We start from the raw sequence: 17,197 nt of genomic DNA, 5'->3' as shown, positions 1-17,197 counted from the left end.
GATGGCGGTTATTGAGGAGGAGGGATTGTTGAGCAAAGGGAAGAGATGAGGTTGGAACGACAAAGTGAAGAGAAAGCTGTGCTTAATTCGGATGTTAGTCTCGGTTTGAATACGACTAGTTGAAAGTACATGTACTAATTTTACGCGATTCCCGTGCCAACCAGCCCACGCCACACAAACTGCTCCGAGATTTGCCGAGGATAACAGAGAAAATGGGTGTTGTTGACTGTAAAGTACATACAGCGTAAGCTTGAAACCCGCGCACTAAGAATTTCACCTGGAAAAATGCAATATACCCTGTAATTTATCTTTTGTGGAGACTGAGAAAATAAAAAGTGGTAAAGAATAGCTGCCACAACAGCAGCCTGCTTGTGGATGTCATGTTGATCGAGTAATAAAGTGCGATACATAACAAAAATAAAATAATCTACCATCATGTCCTTCTAGTCACTTATGAAGCGTGAATCATTCCCCAGAAAAGGTCGTGTGGGGCAGATGTTGCTTTCCAGGCTAGACCAGCAAATTGGTTAACTGTCCCGAGATGCAATTCTTCTTAGATCATATTCTCCTTTGCGAATACCTTGATTTATAGTTAGTCCATTATGAAAATATAGAAAGCTAAATGTATCATAGGTTTCTCACCAATGCAGACCGCGAGGGGATGTACACTTGCGCGTAGTTCCTTCGTCCATTCCATGGCTCGGCGGTTGTGAAGAACCTCGTCTCCTTGTTGTTTCGATTGAATCCTCCAAATTCACTACTATCTGTATCAATAACAATTCGATAGATTCCAGGTTCGTCCACTCCGACGCGATAATCCGCAAAACTTTTGGTCGGATGGAAATTGAAAACCCATAACAGCCCACCCCTTTCAAAACATATAACTTTATCTTCCTCGTGCTTGAGGCTTACATATGCTTGTGGCGAATGAAGCCATCCGTATTTTTGTTCCGTTTCCTGCATCTTGCGGTCGAATTCGTTAAGGAACTTATAGCGCAGGAGATGGTCTTCCGTGAGATTTAGCTGTCTTCGAGCATACCAAAAACTGTTGTCATTCCCAGCACGGGGAAAATCAAGCCATTCAGGATGACCAAATTCATTTCCTTCGAAATTCAAATAGCCCTCGCCCCCGAGACCGTGGGTGACCAAGCGGATGAGTTTATGAAGGCTCATTCCGCGCTCAATTATCGGAGTCAACTCAGTCAGAGTTGACATATTTGTATACATTTCCTTATCACAAAGCCACATCATAAGTGTTTTATCACCGACCAGCCTATGTGAATTTAGTTGAATGTCTTGATACGTAGAAAGAAGATCACTTACGCTTGATCATGGCTTTCGGCGTATGCTATTGTTTTCTCCCCATGTCGACGATTTGTTAGTGTAAAAACAATGTTCCCCACGTTCCAGTCCTCGTCACGCTTTTCTTTAAGAAGCTTGATATACATATCGGGAACTGCCATCGCCAGCCGATAGTCGAACCCCACACCCCCAAGAGAAAGAGGGAGGCAAAGTGCGGGCATTCCAGATACATCTTCAGCCACCGTAATGCAGTCTGGGTAGAGCTGGTGTAACATCTCATTTGCCAGAGCGAGATATGCTACTCCGTCGTCATCAACAGACATTCCAAAGTATTCATGATAGCCACCGGAGAATCCTCTGGCTAGTACGTTACTACAGTTGTGAATAGGAGCATCGTGGGAAGACTTACGTTCCAATACCGTGGTGGGTATAAAGCATGCTTGTTACACCGTCGAAACGGAAGCCATCAAAGCAATATTCCTCCATCCAAAACCGCAAGTTACTGAGAAGGAATCGAAGAACTTCATGGTTCCCGTAATTAAACAGGCGACTATCCCAAAGATCATGATTTCCTTTCGATCCGGAATGGAAATAAAGATGGTCACTCCCATCAAACATATTCAAACCATCTAAGACATTTTTCGACGCATGGCTATGAACCACGTCAAGAAGGACAACAAGACCAAGCTTATGGGCAGTGTCAATAAGCTCTTTTAAGTCTTCTGGACTCCCATATCGACTGCTGGCGGCAAAAAAGTTGTTAATCTGATATCCGAAACTGGCATAGTAGGCGTGTTCCATGACAGCCATGAGCTGAATGGCATTGTAACCAAGGTATTTAATGCGCGGAAGCATTGTGTCTGTAAAGCTTTTGTAGCTTGCAACCTTCGTTTCTGGAGACGAGATACCAACATGGGCCTCATAGATTCGAAGGCTCGCGGGTTTGCTGGGTCTGGTGTGTTTGAACTGATACTGTTTTTCTTTTGGAGGATTCCAAAAGATTCCATCATAAACAGGGGATATATCCAAATCTTGGGTAACTCGCTTGATCCATGCGGGAATTCGGTCGATTTGTTTTCCTTCAGGGGTTGTCATTGTAATCTAGTTAAAGCCCCTCAGAACTTTTCCAATATGTATCGAATAATCAAGCAATCACTCACCTTGATTTTGCTATTATGTGGTATAGCGGGAACTCCGGCCTTCGACGGAATAGTGACTTCCCATACACCGAAAACATCCTTTTTCATTGGCGCGGCCGTACGATTCCAATTGTCTATATGACTAGATTAACAGGAGAAGTTGGCTAGATATTCCTCACCAAGAGAACCCACTAAAATCTCCAATCAGATGAGCTTCAACAGCATTTGCCGCCCACTCTCTGTAAATGATATCGCCGTTCTCTTGAACATTTAGACCAAACCGTTCATATCCCTACACGTAGTTAGTATACTACGCCGATCAGTCCAGGAAGGGAGCTTCCCGTACTTTACTGAATGTATCAAGTCCTCCTTCAAGATCGTTTAATTTTTGAATCCACCCATCCGCGCGTTTGTATCTGTTTTTCAGCTCGTCTTCAAATGGCTTGAGGCCCTCATCTAAGTCGATAACGCCTATATTCCCATAATATAAGTGAATGCTCGTGTAGAAAGTTATAGTATCAAGGGTTCAAAAATTCAATGGCTGACCTGTCCCGTCTATTGTTTTGTATTTGTTGTTTTCCATTGTTCGTTTCGGCGTTTGTCCTCAATTGGATAGGTACCCTAGAAATAAGCTCGAGAGTACGGAGTAGGGCCGACAAGAATAAATCCCTTCTGAGGAACTTCGTTTTTTTTAAATGAAAACTAGAAGCAGTTCTTGATATTATGCAATGAAAGAAGTCGATATTCAGTCGAAAGTCTAGAATGCGGATGGTGGTACGGAGTAGTTAACTACAGCATATCGAACAGGTTCGAAAGTGGACGCTGAGGACGTCATCATCGCCATCACATCTCCCGAAATGAACACCCACTACATCACAGACACGAACATCAAAATATTAATTTGAATTCCATCGTTATTTTTGAAGCCACACATGCCTTTAACAAATCTTATTTCTACATTAAAGCCAACCCATTGGCCTGACTGTACGTAAAGTACTTGATATTTACCAGGTGAAGATACCAGAAGAAGGCTAATGAATGGGCTAGATACAAAGAGTTGCGAGTAACTTCTAGCCAAAATACACCATTGTTTTCCTATATAAGTAGATGTACAAGTTAAAAGCCAGGGTAAATAGCACCAGAAACAAAAGAAGACAGACAAGGAAAAAAGGAAAAGTAATGAAGCAGACAGAATGCACATATAGTCCAGTAGAGGACGCAGAGTTAAAAGGGCGGGGAGCTATCGTACGTACTCCGCAGAACCAATCTGCACATTTGATATAAGAACCTGTAAGCAAACATACAGATTTTTTCAATTCCGTTTCGATTAATACATGGCTCCTGGACTGAACAAAGAAAATGACTTGGAAACAGTACATGAGGAGCTTGCGTGCAGCTATGCAGTTCCCAGTCTCGTCTTTCAAAGGTTGACATGAAGCTTGGGCGTCTTTTTCCACCTGGCTCTAAATGATCTCCAATTGATATTTATGACATACACAATCAGTCGCTCTATTGCTTGTCGGCTGGTTGACTCTGAACAAAGCCTTTGCCCTCGTATCCTTGGCTGCTGATACCAGTGATAGGCTCCATCTTCTCTTTCTATATCGCGTAAAGCATGTTAGTGATATTGTCCAGAGATGAATGAGAAAATTGGGTGGGAGTCAATTTTACCCGAGCATATTCATTGGTTGCTTCCTGCCATTCTTTGCTCATGGTCTTCGGCGCTGGTTGACCAAACATACGGATCGTATAAAAGATACCAAAGGAGATAAGAACATATTTAGCAACCTGAACAAAGACCTTCAAGCCCTCCCCCTTTGGCGTCTCAGCACGAGGACCGTGGGGGCCGAAAGCAATCCAATAAGCTAAAAACATCAGCTTGTCACTCGGCCAAAATGGGTGTAACTGTGGGTTTTGAAAAGATAATCCAAGGTCTCCAATATGTCGCACGACAGACTCGAGCCAAATTCACATACCAGCTTTTTTCTCTTGCAGCGTCATATCATGCCAATCCACCTTCATCCGGTCTCTCAGCTGCATCCACAGCTCTGCCTGTTCTTGAGGGGGCATGGCTTCCCATCGCTTTTCAATTCCAGCGAGGGTAGGGTTTGCAATGGCATGTCCAGCGGTAGAAGCAGCACGGACTTGTTGTGTTATGCCAGTAGATTGGCTTGTCTGGGAAATGCGGGCATAAAGGCAGGGCGAGGCACGTATCGAACCGGTGCTTCGGGCAGCGGTCGCAATGGACCGGGAGGTAGCTCTGAGGTACATATTGAGGGAGTTAAAGGACAAAGGAGGGCGGGAGAGGAGAATTGGCGTGGGAAAATGTATTTACAGGTGCAATCGGCCTAAAAGTGCGAGATTGTCACGACATTAAAGGTCAAATACGAAGTTTGGTGGTGTGAGGTTTCTTGTCCCAATAATACACGACTTTCTTTGCTTCCGAGATGACTAAGCGGCGCCGTCAATAACGGGCTGGTGATTGGTCAGCCCAGACCATGTCCAATGATTTAACTAGTTGCTTGGGAAAATGTCTGTACGGAGTACTCCGTACAGAGTAGTTAAAGTTGGAACATTGTAGGCCTGAAAAATGCCTAAGTTTATGTGCAACATAGGTATAAATATAGTTGTTACGAGAGTGAGGATGTTGGGGTTTGCCATCTATGAATTCTCGGTATCGCTCGGCGACGGCATTCCATCAAGTTTTATGCGCCGATATTACGGAGGTTGCCCTAGCTAGAGCTGTGGATCACGCTATGTCATACCATACGGAAGTATACGGGGAATCTTCGGCCTAAGCCCAGTTTTGCATGAGCATCGGTGGAGATGGATACATTCTATCAGCGATAGAGAGAAGATGCCAGTCTTAAACAGAAAAACATTTCCGCAGTTGCGTCGATTTGACCTTCGTCCAAATATGGAGCTTTCGAGTTGGAACTATCAGTGGTATGTTTCGAAGCCATTTAAAAGCCGCACAGGTTGGAAACGATAACGCCGCAGTAGGACAGCACCAATGATCAATTCAACTATAAAAGATCGCTGAGCCATAGCCGACATAAGGCCCCCTGGGCATCGATACGCTAATCCGGCTATCCGTCGATCTATTTGGTAGCCTTGCGCCCGCTGGCCTCACTGAGCACACTCTTCCATTCAAGCTCAGATTTGTCGTCAGCATGGATACTTGTGTGCGGGTTAAGAGCATTCTTCAACGTCTGTCGGCTGGTTGCATAAAGCATGGACCACTTGTAAAATCTTAGTTATTAATGCATAGGTATCCATTTATCGAAAACTCACAAAGGTTGCTGTCTCGTTGGGCACCCATGAGATGAAGACAATCTTATTTCTAAGAGCACAATATCAGCAATAGCCATATGACGTTAAGTAGAGATATGCAAACGCCGCTTGAAACATACCGCTTGCCTTCTCCCCCCTCAAGTTCAAACTCAACATCATAGACAGCGTATCTTGGAGCCGGGTTGCCTTTGGAGTCTTTGGCTTCCTCAAGCTTGGTACGAAAAATTTCATAGTCTTGCTCCTTTGAAGATTCCTCCACAACAATTTCTCGTCGGTTGTCCGCGATCTTAAAGATGATATACTTGGGCTTATCACGGCCGAGCCGCAGCTCGTTGAAAGCAGTGATGCAGTCTGGGTTTATAGATACTCTAAACGGTTCCTCCGACCATGATCAGTATGTTCCAACAAGCAGCATCCAGTTCAACAGCCCCAGTTATTGGCAACTAATGGACACACAATAACGGGAAAAGACGTACCCAGAATCGACCTAGAACAATGAATGTCAGCAACCATATTTGGATAGGGCCAGGTCATTGAGCAAGTGCGTACCGACATGATGCGCGTAGGTTATAAAACGATTCTCACTAGAAAAGAGGTGAAGTTTCTGACAGACACGACATTAGTATGTTAGCACGCGCGAATATGCAGTATTGCGAAGAAAAACAAGGGGTTGGAAATTCCACACGCCGATGGTCGCGGTGGCGGTGGGGTAACCCAAGAAGAGCAGAAGAAGGGTTGAAAAACCCACAGCAGGAGAACAGCGACTTACCTGTAAAGAGTGAGAAAGAAGGAGGGGAATGGCGTTGCGTGAGAGAGAGGTTGTGTTTGATGGAAGTGATTCCTGGCGGGATGAGGTACTGGGGCAACAAGAGAATGGTGGGGCTGAGTCGTCAAGTTGGCGGGGGGCAACACGACCGCGAACCCCCCTTTAAAAAGCCACCTGTATGTACCCCAAGGCAACAACAAAGGATATTTCTCGGCTCCAGGCGGCAGTATATATCGCTATCGGCATCGGGATTTTATAATAATGATGTTAAGTTTTACTGCAAAGGTCGGCGTTGTTGCCTACAGCATCTGTGTTTCTACTCGGTTACGAAAGATCTCTGGGCGAAAACCAAATTAGAACAAATCGCCAGGTATATTGCTTAATGTAGACATTTGAAACTGTATAGTACATTGCTTTCTTGTCGAGACAGCCATTTTAGCCTCCCCTTCGTTCTCGGCCTCCTACGCCATACATATATCAAACAAAGTTCATATAAAAACTCCAATAAAAACATGGCGGATTTCCCTCGGCAACATCATTTTTCACATTGTCATTCCTGTACTGGATTCAACCCAGAGCAAAAGGGGAGGCGTGAGAGGATGGCAGTGTAGTAAGAGTGGGGTGGGTCTTTTCAATGCGGTTATGAAATCACAAACGTTGAAAGAAGGTCAGGATAGTATAATAAAGTGCAAAGGGTATTGGAAAGGAAAAGGGGACCATGGTGCTCGGCTAGATTAGTATTTTAAGACATCGGGGACAAAAGAATATGTTTACCATCAGATCCAGAATTTTTAATACATACCCCCCATTCCGCCCATTCCACCCATTCCACCCATGCCGCCCATACCGGCAGGAGCAGGCCCCTTCTCCTCGGGCGCATCAACAATTGCGACCTCGGTGGTGCCAAGCAGAGAAGCTACTCCACTGGCATCAACAAGAGCGGTGCGGACAACTTTCAAGGGGTCAACAATTCCGGAGGCAATCATGTCAACATATTCACCTTTGGAGCTGTCGAAGCCCTTGTTGAAGTCGCTAGCAAACTCGTCAGTGAGCTTACCAACGATGACGCTACCTTCCAGCCCGGCATTCTCGACGATTGTGCGAGCAGGCCTCTGAATGGCACTCTTGACAATGCTCACACCTAATTGCTGGTCAAAGTTGGCCGGCTTAACGTCCTTCAAGCCATTGGCAGAAGCTTTGAGTAAGGCAGTACCGCCACCAGGAAGGATGCCCTCCTCAACGGCAGCACGGGTAGCATTCAAGGCATCAACAACGCGGTCCTTTTTCTCGCCCACCTCAACTTCGGAAGCACCACCAACTTTAATAACAGCCACACCACCAGAAAGTTTTGCAAGACGCTCCTGAAGCTTTTCTTTTTCGTAGTCAGAAGTAGCAGGGTCGGCAATGATGCCTCTAATTTGTTCGCATCTTTGGGCGATAGAATCTTTGCTACCCTCACCGTTTAGAATAATGGTGTCTTCTTTGGTAATAGTGATGGAGCCAGTGGAGCCCAGCATATTGGGAGTAGCTTTGTCAAGTTTCATATCCAGCTCCTCCGTGAACACAGTAGCATTAGTAAGGATGCCAATGTCACCGAGAATGCTCTTGCGGTTGTCGCCAAATCCTGGGGCCTTGATCGCCGCAACTTGAATCTGGCCTCGAAGTTTGTTCAGGATGCAAACAGCGAGAGCTTCGCCATCAATGTCCTCAGCAATGATGACCAAGGGACGGCGAAGAGTTGTGGATGCTTCAAGAGCGGGGAGGATATCTTGGACAGCCGAAATCTTCTTCTCAGACAGGAGGATAAGAGGTTTCTCGAATTCAACCTTTTGTGTCTTGGTGTCGGTAATGAAGTAAGGCGAAACGTAGCCACGATCAAAACGCATGCCCTCAGTAACTTCGAGCTCATCTTCGATAGTTTTGCCGTCTTTTACAGTAATCACACCTTCTTTTCCAACTCTTTCCATCGCATTTGAAATTAGTTTACCAATGTGAGTATCGCCGTTGGCAGATATGGTTGCCACCTGTGCAATTTCTTCACTAGTGGTGATTTCTCTCTTATTCGTCTGAAGATACTCGACAACCGAGTCAACAGCCGCCTGGATACCCCTCCTCAAATCCATTGGATTGCAGCCAGCAGCAACATTCTTAACAGTCTCAGAAAAGATAGCACGTGCAAGAACGGTTGCAGTAGTAGTTCCATCACCAGCAATTTCGTTTGTCTTCGAAGCAACATCTTGGAGAAGGCGAGCACCAAGATTCTCGAATTTGTCTTTCAGGGTAATGGCCTTCGCAACAGTAACACCATCTAAACAAACAAGTTAGTCAAACAGATTGCATATTTGGAGTATAAAACCAGAGACTTCAAGTCTTGCATACCCTTTGTGATCTTTGGCGAGCCATATGCAGACTCAATCAGAACATTTCTGCCCTTGGGGCCCAATGTAGTCGTAACAGCTTTTGCAAGGGTATCAACACCTTTAAGAAGGGCGGCGCGTCCTTCTACCCCAAACTTAAGCTCCTTTTTTCGACCTGTTAGCAGGTGGACCGACCGAGATTTTGGGTAGACAAGTTAAAAAGTCTGGAGCAAGCTTACCTTGTGAGCAAATCTTTGCTGTTGAAACTGAGCTAGAGCAGGTCTGAAGTGAGAGAGCTGCCCACGGGTGGACGTAGCAGAGGAAAGGGCTGAAGCCCGCGAGGAAGCCGAAAGAGCTCTATGCATATTGACGGAAAACGACGAAAGTTGGAAAAGACGGGACTGGCGCCAAAGAGCCTGGAACTCCGAAATGATCAAATAAGAGCAAAGACCAAACGGAATGCAATCGCAGAAGTCAGTTGGAATTAAAGATACAATGGTGTAGAAGAGAGAAAAGGTCGACCTGATCGCAATCGAGAAAGGAAAAAAAAATCGGGAAGAGTTTCGAGCAGCTTCTCCATATTGCTTGGCGCTGACTAACACTGGATTTAGTCACCTGTTTGTGCACTAGCCAGATCCGTGATAGCATGAATTTTGGGTGCTTGGCACGCACGGACCACATCAACCCTCAACATCCGATGAACAGGAACAACCATTTGTTCAATATGGTTCAAGACAAGACGATTGGCTATCCTACATAACATTTCTATTAAGGAAACTGCTGTCTTTACAAAAACCCCTGGTCAAAAGCAATGCTAGCAATTTGAATACCCTTTGAACTGACTATATTAACTATGAAGCTGAGCAAGAACTAATGAGATAACCAAATGCAACTGGCTTCATGAACGGCTTAGACCAAATGAACCATGGTCAACATCACATAATGAGCTTAGGAATGTTTGAAATGCTTCTGTCATTATGGAAGCTGGGTTAGAGGCATCTCAGGAACTGTTATCAACCGCCATTCAGGTAAAATTCAATTTCTTAACTCTCCAGTGCAAAAGTATTGTGATAATAAGAGGCTGGCATGAAAACAAATGGCTGACTGATATTCTTTTGAAGGAAATTCATTTATCATCCAGAATCGGCTACCATGCAGAGAGAAGTTCTTCACATGATCTCTGTTTTGCCTTGTTAGTCTCATCTTGGAGAACAGGTTCTTATATTTCTTACCTCTCCTCATTGGGGATGATTTAGGTATTCGGGGCTGATAAAATCTCCAATCTCTAGCGTGAAATTATTCTCCAAATTCTGAAAATCGTTTCCCAAAAAGGGCGGCTCCACCCATCCAAAGGAATTGCCGTAAGATGACCCGGATCCTGGGGCTTGTGGCATGCCAAATGCTCCACTCATCGGAGTTGGGAGATATACGGCTGCAGAATGCTCCTGTTCTTGCTGGACTCCAGAATATGCTGCGCCGTATAAGTGTAAGAAGCTGTTATCCTGAAGAGGAGTACCAGGCATCCCAAATAGCTCTCCATATGCGGAATAGTCTCCTGCGAAGTTTGCGCCTCCACCAAAGTCTTCTAAATTTGCCCCGACCCACTGTGCGGTTTCCTGGCAGTGCTGTGCTCCGATTTGAAGCAGACTCTGCTTATCAGTTCCAGCTTCCACCACCAACTCCTCGCCGTGCGCGTCTGCGTTGTCGGATAAACCACCAGTAGCTTCAATACCCACGGACTCAAGGTCTTCCATTGAGGCCTTGGTTGCAAAGTGTGAATCACTTTCCTCAACATTTACCCCCATGTTTTCCAAAATACCCTTTAAAAGTTTTGGGGCAATGCGCAAGACGACTAATTTAGAAGGCTTTCGATCCATTCCATCGGTAGTAGACCATTTTCTAACATTTCCAAAAGTTTTTTGAATGCCTGGAAATTGGAGGAACCTTTCACCCACTCCAATAGCATGATCATACGTCAATGCATTCCCTGCCTCCTCGAATTCCGGCATACTAGTGGATCCACTATCAGCTTCCTCAACCTTGAATGTTATTTTACCAGTCAAATTGGTATCTAGTTCTGTTTCATGAACTTCATCCATAACGCTGTGCGGGCCTTCTGCCTTTCCCTTTGAAATACTGGCTTTCCTGGGAATACCAGCACCGCCGCGACGAAGTGGTGGTGGAACTGTGACTCCCTCGCCCTCAAGTCGATGACGCAATTTTGCGAGGTGCTGCACAATGGCACCCTCAGTGATTTTCTCGCCCATAAGCTCTGCAACATTCGCCCAAGGAATTCTGATCCCAGCGAGATTGCATGCAGATTGGATCGAAAGGAGCAATTGCCTGTCAAGATCATCTGATAGCATTGTTAGAATTTTTTCACTGTATTTGGAGTATGCACTTTGATTTGGCTCATACCATTCCAACGAACAATAGTTCGAGTCGCTGGCCGTTGTTTGGGAACCCTTGCTGGCTCTTTGGGCTTTAATGCAGAAGTTGCCTTATCCTTCTCAACAACACCCTTATTTGATGTTTTCGCCATTGCTGTTTTGGGGGAGAACAGCAATGTGGAAAATATGAGATTTCAATGTTGAAAAACAAGACAGGAGCTAGGTGAAGAGAAGTGATCAGTACATTCTTGTGATATATGCGCATGGATGGCAGTGAATGGAGTTGTCTGAAGATGGCACGCGTTGTTTGCGCGCGCCTAGGTAATCCTAAGTGAAGGCAGAGAGGTAGTGAATGATGAAATTGCTTACTTCTTTAAATGCTTCTATCAGCAGGGCTCCTACATATTTTGGAAAACATGCATGTTATTCAAATAACTCAGAAGGGTGCAGGGAGGGTAAGAAGCCATGACACCTACATCAGAAGCAATATAACAAGCAACTATCCTGGGGCTCTGAAACTTGCCCCAAGTTCTGAATTTAGAAAAGGAAACAAATAATTAACAGAGGTGCTAGTATGTGAATATGTGGTTTCTTACCAGAACTCAATGAACAAGAGTGGCTGGTTGAAGAGAAGAACAAAAGAAAGCTTGGCTAGGAATGTGGATGAGAGAGCACGGCTTGGGGATCACTCATTTCTACGCTAAAGCTCCAAATCATCAAGACTGCTTTGTTCCAGTGCCTTCATTCTGATACCCACACAATTAACAGTAATATTAGCATAGGCTTTTCTTCACTTGCTCTGTTTATTTTGGATGGATTCACGATATTCTAGGTCTATTATATACATTCACGCAACGGCTCATGCCGTCAAATTCTTTCATCCCCACAGCGGGGATAACATTTACAGTCTTTTTCGATCTAACTCTCCCGCTGTGTGGGCCTGATAGGAAACTATTCGTTCTCCTCCTCGTTTTCGAGTTCTTTTTGCTATAAATTTATAGCAGGCCCATTAATGTTGGTTTCACCGCTTGCTGTGCACGGGCTCAACTCAGCCTTTGATATTAAATTCCTGACCCAACTCCATGGCGCCGGAAGACAACTACTGGATGAGCAAGGTATGTTCCTGGCTGGAGTCGAACATACAATTGACAAACCCGTGAGTCCGGGCGGTACACGGGTGTCTGCCATGGTTTAACTTTTGTAAGGGCATGGCTTTGTTACGCAGCATTATCCTGAGCTCGCCCAAGGCTGGGCTCTAATAGCTAACTTAGACGGTCGAGACATGGAGCCTTTGAACTGATCGATCCAGTGTAGGTGTGTTTATTAAAACTATTGAGCAGTTTTGTATTAAGGAAATTGGATAAATAGGGGGGCTAAACTATAACTTAAATACGATACCCAGCTTTTCACTCTCCGTGCTGCATGTTTGGAATAATGCTATTTTGATCGGGTGTTCTGTCCGCAAGAACTATACAAAGTAGAGCGTTTCCAGCAATGCCGACTGATGTGGCATCACAAGAATTTTAATCCTACGTGAGATCTCCGGTGAAACTTTCCTCTATAACTAAGGGCAGCTTGATGGTGACGTACTCATTGAGCTCGAAGTGCTTTCGCGGCTGTTCATGGCGTCGAGAAGCTCTGTTGTGGTGTCTGGAGTACTCCGTAAGCCTAGCAAACTAGGGGGCCGGCAAACTTTATTTTCTTCATATCACGTGCATCTGACAAGCTAATTTGTCCTTGGCGAAGGACATCCAACAGGTCGCGGATCAACTGAAGCGCCCTCGAGATTACAACGGCACAACGAGATCCCTCCCATAGTCCAACATCCAACCTCAAAATGACATTCGCGTGGAAGACCGCTGGCTTAACGTATGCCCTATCCCTCGTATCAGGTCAACTCTCGATCGTCAAGATGTTGATGTGTTTTGTTCTAACGTAGGTACAATCGGTATCTGGCCGTCGCCTCCAGAACTGTTAGACGATCGCTAAAGCCGGAATTGAGGCTGAAAGCTGAGCGTGGAGTTTCGGAAATGAAATTCGCTAAGTGGGAGGTCAGTCAATTGTATTCATGGGCGTTTTCCCTTCAGCTGAGACTCATCGTTTGCTAATGGTACGATCTGAATGCTAGAACGGCAAACAAGGCGACCTAAAGAATCTGTCTGCTAAGAGCGAACAAGCTACCGAGGCTACGTCTGCATAAAAAAATTAAAGGATCACACTTTCTACGGTCGCCCAGCGGAGATGAGGTTGTTAGCCGCTGTACTTTTACTTTTTTCGAATCAACGCTGTACGCTGCGGGCAACCAAATTGCTTTATATAGATCCTTTTAGACACAGAATGCATTTTTTCTGAATCAGAAAATTTTCCGTAGCCTCTTAATAAGAGATGAGCGACGAATTGGAACCCGCGGCACACCACCCTGCGCATTCTGGAACTTTGTACCCAGTCTGGATTCCGTATGTGCGTTGGTGACTAAATCGGCCGCCATAGGGTGTGGAGCGGGTTAGCCGCCCTGAGTAGCACAACACTCCCGCAAAAAATCATCAGCCCCGTTGAATTGCAATGCAAGGCTAAATCATTTGCTGCTTAACTTACACTGCCTAATTGTAAGCCCCAAAATCAAACCTAGGGGCCCTTCATCATGTACCACGCGCGGGCACCTCCCCGCATCACATCCGAGACGACGCAAGATATCACAGACAAATTTACCAAAGCTGCTTCAAGTGCATTTTTTGCCATTTCCAGAGGCTCTCCAACCTGCTAACTCCTTCATATAGAACTGCGTACCGGCCAACTAATTAAGGATGAATTCTTCACCCTGTTTGAAGCCGTTGGGGCCCTGGAGGTCGGAACCCTTCTCCCGTCACATATTGCTTGGTCTCCCGCCTGTCTTTAAAAAGTGTCCCTTTTTATCAGACTAAAAAGATGGCTGACAAGCTCTCGGGTAACCTTTAAGCCCACAGATCATGGACTCAAAAATGGATAGCGGATACCTTGCCCCGGGAGAAGTGCTAGATGATGGATACAACGTTATGAGGGAGTTGCTTCCGGCAGAAATTATAGGAATTATGGATCAGTTGCTATGCTTTGAGGTATGATATGGTTATGTCTGTTAAGCTGTTGAACTGTCCGACAAACCTCTAATTTCGTCTGTAATCCGGATGTTTTGAGAAAAGCCCACCAGCTGACCATCTCCCAATAGGTCGCCTGGCACATGGGGCATCCTTTATCTCAAACCCTGTTCACTTCATTTTACATTGATCATTTGCTCTGGCCGGTTCCGAATGCTCTTGAAGATGCACGCTTTGATCGTTCTCAGTGCCAAATAGACAGAGTGAATCAAGTCTCTATTTCTTTAGGTCTGGTTCATATCGTCTTAAGAGCGTACTGCTTAGCATTGATTAAAGCCTGTGACCTTGTCATCAAAAGAGTAGGCTTGGAGTATTACTACGAGGTTCGCCATTCTACTATACGTTACCTTTCCTCTGACTATTGCTAAGCACTTGAAATAGGAAGAAGACTTTGTCACTCAGCTCTACAACCGAAAGCTACTTAAAGATGTGCATCCCTCTAGAATTCATGGTCTTATTGATGAGGCTGTATCCTGGCTGAATGCACAAGATAAATTTCTTGATGACGCCATTTTAGAAGCTCTTCAGAGCCGGTTAACGTTTCGGCGACAGTTTCTCTCTACCTTGGAACTGGACATTTCTGTGATAGATAGTAGGGTCACAGATTATCCACAAGCCTGCCTTGATCAGATTGATATTATTGAAAAATCCATGTCGATCGGGCAACCTGTAGATGCGGCATTTAGCCATAAAATCCAGCGGCGATTAGCCAGCACAGTTCCTCCACGACCAATTGTCAAGATTAATCAAGCAGATGCCATATCATTTCTAAAGCGATTGTTCAAGGATGCCATTGATGTGCAGGGAATCCTCGATTCTGGTTGCCCTTATGATTTAATGGTGAGCATGCCATTTCTCGTGACTTCCGAGGATACATCTAATATCGCATTTCTTCCTCAAAGAAATCTGTCTGGATACTACAATCTCGGAAACCACAGCCATCCGTCTATATTCGCTCTTTGACGCAATCGCTGTTACTGAATGACTTGCGCGTTCTTGGCTCAAAGTCCATCAAGCAGTTTGTTTACGAAGATTTAACAGATCATGTTCTTCCATGGAGTATGCTACTTGATAAAAGAAATGAAGCAGTTGAGGTTCCTTCAGATCCGCGGTATCAGATCGTTAAACAAATGAATGCGTTTGTCGAACGAGTTGCCCAGGTAATATGTATAATGTTGATACAATCTTTCGCATTCTAACCATTCCCTAGCCCTTTATCGACACATATCGTACATCTTGTCTGAATCGAAGCCGGATTCGACGCACACTTAGTCACTCAGTTGTCGACTGGGACCATCTTCAAGTCGAAGTAAGAGTGGTTTTTTTTTATACTTCTATCCTGCTATGTCTCGTATATTAACAATCTGTTTAAAGGCTGAGGATCTCGACGTTCATCTTCGCTCTTTAACAACTGAGCCTGCAGTTACACTGAACGGTGATGAGACAACGTACGCGTACCCCTTAAGCAGCTGGGTATATCACCAAAAATTAAAACAGCTTCGGCTCCTCCTACAACTAGGCTTCGAGCTTTCTGTGTATTCAGTTGAAGAGCTCCCCGGTCTATACTGGTACCTATCGCATATATGTGCTACCCATCTGGTCCATTTAGATCGAATCCGTTCTTGCGTAGAAATCGAGTATGACAGACAAAAGTCACAAGACACCAACTCGCTAGGAAACCCAGAGCGGAGAGAAGCATTCCGGAAAACATTAAAAATCATTCATCGGCAATCGACAGAACTTGTTGCAACGGATGCATTTGCCATTGCTTTGCATGCCCTCTATACCTTGATACTACGTTATAAGCTCTTACCATCGACATATTTAGCTTCAAAAAAACATTACGCATCCGAGAAATTGCGTTACGAGCTAAGGATGAAACCATTCTTCTCAGTCTCGTTACCAGAACCTGTGCCTTTTGACTCTTTCTTAAAGGAATCTATGTTAGAAGATAGGAGTGACGAATCCGTGCTTGATCGAGCCGTTGCTGCAATTGCAGAGGCCAAAAGAAGTTTAGAACAGTGCCTGGCAGAAGGTGCATTTGTCGGAGATCAGGTCGTACAAAAAAACGATGGAAAATCAGGCGCCAAAACCCCTCCATTGTCGTGTCTTTCAGACGACTGGACAAAAGATGTCAAGGATTCATTACGAGCATGCATTGCCTCGAGTATCGCGATCGGGGCATTTAAGAAAGCTTTAACAGCAGCTTCAGCCTCTCAGTCTAAGAAACAAGGGCCACAGAGAGGTGTGGGTGTGAATTCAGACCGAAAGCTACCTAATTTGTCGATCGAGATCCCAGAGCCCGGCTCCAAGGCTTGTTGGCACGATTGGTGGATTGTTCCTAAGGTTTCTGAAGTAATTCCTGTTCGAGCTACCAAAGACAAAAGTGTGAGAACGGATTCAAAGAAATAAATGTTGACTTCAATAATATCTATATGCACAGGCACCATTTTATCGAGATAAGATACCTGCCCCCCCTCCGCCAAAAATCGAACAGCATGTATTTAGCCCCATCAAAAATATCAGAAGAAACTAGCCTATAGTTTCATTTATAGTTGAGATGTAGCCAATATCCCCATCGCACCCGCAAAGGCCAGCGGGTTTTTTGTATCCGCGCCGCCGGAAGCCTGACTGCGACTCCCACCGTTCTTATCATTCATCAAGTTCGCGACCTGTCTATCGTAATCCTTCGCCGTAACGGAAACGGCGACTTGGCCTTGTGGACACGGTCCAGACTGAGTGTTCATTCTGGAATTTTGAACGGGCACGCAGCAATAGCCGGAGAGCTCGTTGTTGATGACTTGCATGCTCAGATTTC

General features: G+C 45.1%; 7 protein-coding genes across 7 annotated transcripts; 2 read left to right on the top strand and 5 right to left on the bottom strand.

The window, feature by feature from the left end:
- Positions 1-627: 627 nt before the first annotated feature.
- GLC3 (alpha-1,4-glucan branching enzyme) lies at positions 628-3,024 on the bottom strand (the record flags this gene model as incomplete). Its single annotated transcript, XM_049250040.1, has 7 exons — positions 628-1,273; positions 1,324-1,659; positions 1,712-2,403; positions 2,463-2,575; positions 2,634-2,733; positions 2,788-2,912; positions 2,988-3,024. The coding sequence occupies 7 exons, from the start codon at positions 3,022-3,024 to the stop codon at positions 628-630; spliced, it is 2,049 nt and encodes a 682-aa protein (XP_049111200.1).
- A 926-nt stretch (positions 3,025-3,950) lies between these two features.
- cox5 (Cytochrome c oxidase subunit 5B, mitochondrial) lies at positions 3,951-4,712 on the bottom strand (the record flags this gene model as incomplete). The annotated part of the gene is made up of 3 exons (XM_049250039.1): positions 3,951-4,040; positions 4,113-4,306; positions 4,418-4,712. 3 exons carry the CDS (start codon positions 4,710-4,712, stop codon positions 3,951-3,953), a joined length of 579 nt encoding a protein of 192 aa, XP_049111199.1.
- Positions 4,713-5,542: 830 nt separating this feature from the next.
- LOZ57_000944 (uncharacterized protein) lies at positions 5,543-6,290 on the bottom strand (the record flags this gene model as incomplete). Its single annotated transcript, XM_049250038.1, has 4 exons — positions 5,543-5,683; positions 5,736-5,784; positions 5,855-6,114; positions 6,285-6,290. 4 exons carry the CDS (start codon positions 6,288-6,290, stop codon positions 5,543-5,545), a joined length of 456 nt encoding a protein of 151 aa, XP_049111198.1.
- A 1,002-nt stretch (positions 6,291-7,292) lies between these two features.
- Positions 7,293-9,223, bottom strand: HSP60 (chaperonin; the record flags this gene model as incomplete). The annotated part of the gene is made up of 3 exons (XM_049250037.1): positions 7,293-8,809; positions 8,881-9,022; positions 9,098-9,223. 3 exons carry the CDS (start codon positions 9,221-9,223, stop codon positions 7,293-7,295), a joined length of 1,785 nt encoding a protein of 594 aa, XP_049111197.1.
- An 873-nt stretch (positions 9,224-10,096) lies between these two features.
- LOZ57_000942 (uncharacterized protein) lies at positions 10,097-11,400 on the bottom strand (the record flags this gene model as incomplete). Its single annotated transcript, XM_049250036.1, has 2 exons — positions 10,097-11,214; positions 11,277-11,400. 2 exons carry the CDS (start codon positions 11,398-11,400, stop codon positions 10,097-10,099), a joined length of 1,242 nt encoding a protein of 413 aa, XP_049111196.1.
- Positions 11,401-13,085: 1,685 nt separating this feature from the next.
- LOZ57_000941 (uncharacterized protein) lies at positions 13,086-13,448 on the top strand (the record flags this gene model as incomplete). Its single annotated transcript, XM_049250035.1, has 3 exons — positions 13,086-13,117; positions 13,188-13,299; positions 13,377-13,448. 3 exons carry the CDS (start codon positions 13,086-13,088, stop codon positions 13,446-13,448), a joined length of 216 nt encoding a protein of 71 aa, XP_049111195.1.
- A 766-nt stretch (positions 13,449-14,214) lies between these two features.
- Positions 14,215-16,791, top strand: MAK10 (N-alpha-acetyltransferase, non-catalitic subunit; the record flags this gene model as incomplete). Its single annotated transcript, XM_049250034.1, has 6 exons — positions 14,215-14,340; positions 14,451-14,702; positions 14,761-15,219; positions 15,282-15,539; positions 15,590-15,688; positions 15,754-16,791. The coding sequence occupies 6 exons, from the start codon at positions 14,215-14,217 to the stop codon at positions 16,789-16,791; spliced, it is 2,232 nt and encodes a 743-aa protein (XP_049111194.1).
- Between the last annotated feature and the right edge of the window lie 406 nt (positions 16,792-17,197).

Source organism: Ophidiomyces ophidiicola (assembly GCF_022830035.1).
Source record: "Ophidiomyces ophidiicola strain CBS 122913 chromosome Unknown scaffold_2, whole genome shotgun sequence".
NCBI classification, from domain to species: Eukaryota; Fungi; Ascomycota; class Eurotiomycetes; order Onygenales; family Onygenaceae; genus Ophidiomyces; species Ophidiomyces ophidiicola.
The sequence above is the reverse complement of the archived record's forward strand: the minus strand, read 5'-3'. Positions and strand labels throughout refer to the sequence as shown.